Source organism: Peromyscus leucopus, chromosome 1 (genome assembly GCF_004664715.2).
Source record: "Peromyscus leucopus breed LL Stock chromosome 1, UCI_PerLeu_2.1, whole genome shotgun sequence".
NCBI classification, from domain to species: Eukaryota; Metazoa; Chordata; class Mammalia; order Rodentia; family Cricetidae; genus Peromyscus; species Peromyscus leucopus.
Window position 1 is genome coordinate 40654803 of NC_051063.1, and position 5023 is coordinate 40659825.

Consider the following 5023-nt stretch of genomic DNA (forward strand, 5'->3'; position numbering starts at 1 on the left):
TCCTATGCTAACAGCACTTGCCTTCTCTGCTACAGTCTGACTTGCTTCAATTCCCTTCTTCCTGTGTCTGGGAAACCTTCATCCTTCAGCTCTCCAACGGTCTTTCCTTATAGAGATGTTCTAGGTTCCCCAGACTAAGTCAAAAATCCCTGTATTGTTTAAAACATACACTCCCAGGGCCAGCAAGATGGTTCAGCAGGTAAGGTGCTTGCTGGACATGCCCGAGGAGCTGTCCTGGCTCCCAGGAACCCACATGGTGGAAGGAGAGATTCGATCTCACAGGTTGTCCTCTGACCTCCATGTGTGCTGTGGCATGTGCACACCCACACAAATATGAAGGATTAGGCCAGGCGGTGGTGGCGCACGCCTTTAATCCCAGCACTCAGGAGGCAGAGCCAGGCGGATCTCTGTGAGTTTGAGGCCAGCCTGGGCTACAGAGAGAGTTCCAGGACAGGCGCAAAGCTACACAGAGAAACCCTGTCTCGAAAAAAAAAAAAAAAAAAAAAGAAGGATTAAAAAAAGCAATGGTTTTCACGGCACCCGCATTTTCTTCTCTTAGCATTTCTATTCTAATCCAGGGGCAAGTTTCATCCAGACACCCCTTACCTCCAGAGGCTCTCCCTGTGCCACCTGCTCGTTCAATTTCTGGGTGTAGGCATCACAGATGTCAGTCACTTGCACAAATCCTTGGAGGCCGTTTGGAAGACTGATCACCAGTTCCAGCTCATTCACCTCTTTCACACAACCCAAAATCCGCACTCCCTCACATAGAGACTAGAGAGGAAAACATGGTAATTATATACAGTGAGACAGATAACAATGATGGCAGTGGGGGGACTTTGGCTTTTTGTCCCTACACCAATACTAGAGGAATTTTAGAAATAAAAGGAAAATGCATGCAGTGTACAGATCTAGCCATATCAGCTATCTGCCTGAACACCATGAAAGGTCTTGATCAGAAACAGGGTTACAGTGCTGGACTGCTGGAGGAGCCTTCACACTCTACCAGACTCTAGCAACCCTCATTCCAAATCCCTGGAAGACAGCATGGTGAAGGAAACAGACCACTGATGCAATGGCAGCCAGGAGTGTGCGTGTCCCTTACCAGAATCATTTTTACATGAAATCGCTAGTTCTAAAGTATCACCAAGTTAAACAACTTTTTTAAAATATCATAATGGAAAACAAAATACTTCTGCAGGCTGATGAACTACCCTCAGAATAATCTATTTTCCTAGTTTAAAATGAACATATACTAGGAGGGTGGAAGTGGGAAATAATATAATTTTAACAACTGTAAAACCACACTATTTACTTGAGGTAATTTTACATCTACAAAATGAATGAGCAAGGGCCAGGTATGGTTGGGCACACCTTTAATCCTAGTATTCAGGAGACAGAGGCAGGAAGATCTCTTTTAGTAGAAAGTCAGCTTGGTCTGCATAATGAATTCCAGGCTAGCCAAGGGCTACATAGTGTGATCCGATTTCCAGTTCTAACTTCTAGTAAAATATAAGCAATCCAGACATATCTTTAATCATTTCCATGATTTACAATCTCGTGAGATAGGGTCTTGTGCATCTCAGACTAGCCTGGCAGTCACAGCTAAGGATGACCCTAAGCTGATCCTCCTAACCCCAGCTCCTAAGTGCTAGGATGACAAGCCTGCTCACCACATCTGATTTATGTGATGCTTAGGCTCAAACTCGGAGACAGAGAGTGGGGATGGGGAACAGACGGGAGGCAGGCTGTCAACACACAGCAGCACAGACCTGAAATCCCTGTATGTGGGAGGTGGACATCCTTGGCTACATAGAGAGCCTGGGCAACATAAGACCTTATCTCAAAAAACCCCAAATAAAAGCTGGATGGTGGTGGTGGTTGCACACTTTTAAATCCCAGCACTCGGGAGGCAGAGCCAGGCGGATCTCTGTGAGTTTGAGGCCAGCCTGGTCTACAGAGCAAGATCCAGGACAGGAACTAAAGCTACACAGAGAAACTCTGTCTCGAAAAAACCAATACACACACACACACACACATATACATAAAAGGCACCAGGCACTGGTTAGCAACCTAAGGAAATAAGAAGCTCATATCTCATAATTTGCACACGCCTCTACAGATACATAAAGAAAACACATAATTGTGTGCACGTATGTACATAAGCAAAGATGAAGGAAAGAGGGACGAGCACACAAACCAACAAGGAGGATGTTAAAAACAACAAGTGTTCCGAACCCCAATGCTGAGGATTTCAAATTTCTCTCTCCCAGATTTGCTGGCTTCTCTCTTTTCGGTTCTCAGTTTCTTTGTTTTTGCAGGCCCTTTCTGGCTCTTCTTCCTTTTAGTGGATTTTTCTTCTGTGGAAATCTAAAGGGGAAAAGGACCCATTAAGATGCAAAAGGGTAAGAAGCAGCGATCTTAACCATCCACACATTGGGGCCTGCTGGCTGGCTCTGCTATTTTACTTCCCCAGGCCACTCCCCTGTGTTGTCCTAATTTCTGCCCCAGTCCCAAGCCGAGTATCCAGGCACCAATGTTCCCCTTGCCCAGGGTCTGAGAAGCCTCCTCCATCTTCCCAATGCTCTCCTGTCCTACATTCTTCCTCTGGTGAGCGGGATGGACACTGAGGTCCCCAACTTGAGAAGCCATGTTGCAGTGCATACAAATGGAGTCCGGAGGCTCAAGTCAAACTCTAGAGCTCTTGGTTTGGTTTCAACAAAATACATAATTTCCCTGAACCTCAGTTCTCAGCATGAAACCATGACTTCTACTCGAAAATACACATGGAGAGATTCTGTAATAGCAACCCAAGGCCACACACCCAAATGGTGGTTTCCTTCTCTCTAGTACCTAGAGCACAAAGCACTCTGAGACGGAATTCTAATGTAAACTCTACTTACTATACTCCTTTTAAATAAATGCACAATGATCAGAACTGGGGCAAAGGAGCTCAGGAGTGGACAACTTGCCCAACATGCGCAAGGTCCTAGGTTCGATCCCCAGCACCATAACAAAACAAAATCCAGTATCAAATACCTTTATTCATCCTTAATCACTGGCACAGACTCCTTAAGGACGAGTCATAAAAGCATTTCAACATCAAATACTAAATGTCATGCTTCAAAAGAAGCCTGAGGTGGTAGAGACTCTTTAACAAGTTCAATTTCTAAAAGTGACATCAAAGAGAAACAAACTAGAAAATATCTGCTGCAAATGAGGCTCAATCTTCCCAAAGATGCTAGAAAGTTTCAGGTCTCTCCAAAGCAGCATACCACTTACATCAAATAAGTTGTCTGGTTCAGCTGCCTGCTGTGAAGGTTTCTCTGCTTTGTGGCTTTTTCTTGTGCCCCCTCGGGGGAAGCTTTCTTCCAGGTTTGCCATGTTTGGGTCTCCCAAAACTGATGGAAAGAACAATGGGAGCAGTAGCAGGTTTCACATAGGATGTGATTAATGGGCAAGAGAACCTTCTAGCAATGCACTAAACAAGATTCAAGAGTACATTATAAATAGTTGATATGCCAGGCTCTTGTTAGTCCATGTCTTTCCAACACTGTATGCCTCAAAACCATAAACGATACACTATGCACTGTCTTCCAGGAAAAAGGCTCAATGTAGTAAACATTCACTTAGTATTAATTATTGTAATTATGTCAGGTGTGTGTGTATACATAAATATATAATACATAAATCCTTACCTCCAAACATACACTATTTAGAAAACAATATGCAAGTAATTTAAAATACAAATCAAATTATAAAGCATAAACAAAAAAGTGACAGGATTCAATAAAGGTGACAAGCTTCATAAGAAAGAGGCTTTTGAGCTGAATGTTAAGTAAGTAAGAAGCCAGGTCTGGTGGTTCATGCCTTTAACTCTAGCACTTGGGAGGCTGAGGCAGGCCTATCTCTGTGAGTTCCAGGCCAGCCAGGGCTACATAATGAGTCCTTGTCTCAAAAATAACTAGTAATAATAAATAGGAATATGATAGGTAGAAAATGTGAAAAAAAACACAGAAACAAGAAAAGCCTGTTTTTCAAAATATAAGCCATTTGACTATCAAACAATTGTTCGAAGGCTTTTCTTCAAAAACTGAGTATTCAAGTAAACCACAGGGAAAATAAAGCATAATAACAAGTTGCATTTTAGAAACAATTTGGGCTCTTCGGTGGAAGATAATTTAAAATAAGCAGTTTGTGTTGACATGGTACTTCAGAGACTTGGGGCAGTGACAGAATAACGAACAACATTCTTCAGTCTACAGACTGGACAGAAAAAGAAGTGAAGACAAGTAACTCTTAAACTAAGGGCAAGTTTTAAAAACTGAGTGTAAGGATTTAAATGATGTACAGCAGGGAAACCAGGAGAAGGTATAAATGAAGACACACGACAGGTTGGTTGGTTCTGGGGTACCTGGGAATAAAAAATTATTAACAGCGTGAGGCTGAAAGAAGTGACGGCTGAGAAGAAATTAAGGATTTGGTCTGTTATGGGTGCATGCTTCACAGAAATAGTATAGCCCACGAGGTCTACTCTGCTGGGAATCCAACTCTTAATTCCCATTTTCGACCTGATGAGGCTGAGGCGCCAGTCTGGCGATCACGTGTATGAAGGCACTAAGGGTACCTGAAGTGGACAGCCTGGCTTACAGGAACTGCTAACGCAAAGCGGGGCTTGGGTGGGCAGACCACCCATGCCGGCTCAAGGGTGCTCGGCAGGAAGGCCGGAGACCCGGGCCAGGAAGCCGAGGTAGGAGCCATGAGGTCTCCTCCCTCCACGCCTAAGCTGCCGGCTCACCAGCCCCACGGCTCCCGCGCCTGCCTACCTCACAGATCGGTTCGAAGCAATCGCACGCGCAGAGCGCTACGCCAACAGCCCCACGCTTCTCTTCCAAAGCCGTAGGTAGGATCAGTTCTACTTCCGTTATGACGTCCAGTCAGACACGGACTGGGACAGGAAGTAAGAGGGCGGGACTTTGCGTTACAGCCAATCCACGTAGAGGGCCAGTCGCCGCGGCCTGTC

General features: G+C 44.7%; 1 protein-coding gene across 1 annotated transcript in view; it reads right to left on the reverse strand.

The window, feature by feature from the left end:
* The window catches only part of Pdcd11 (programmed cell death 11), a 45377-nt gene extending 40385 nt beyond the window's left edge, over positions 1-4992 (reverse strand). The window contains 4 exon segments of the mRNA XM_028874666.2: positions 607-774; positions 2239-2370; positions 3283-3401; positions 4827-4992. Of these exon segments, the coding sequence (XP_028730499.1) occupies positions 607-774; positions 2239-2370; positions 3283-3384 (402 nt within the window). The 5' untranslated portion in view covers positions 3385-3401; positions 4827-4992.
* Between the last annotated feature and the right edge of the window lie 31 nt (positions 4993-5023).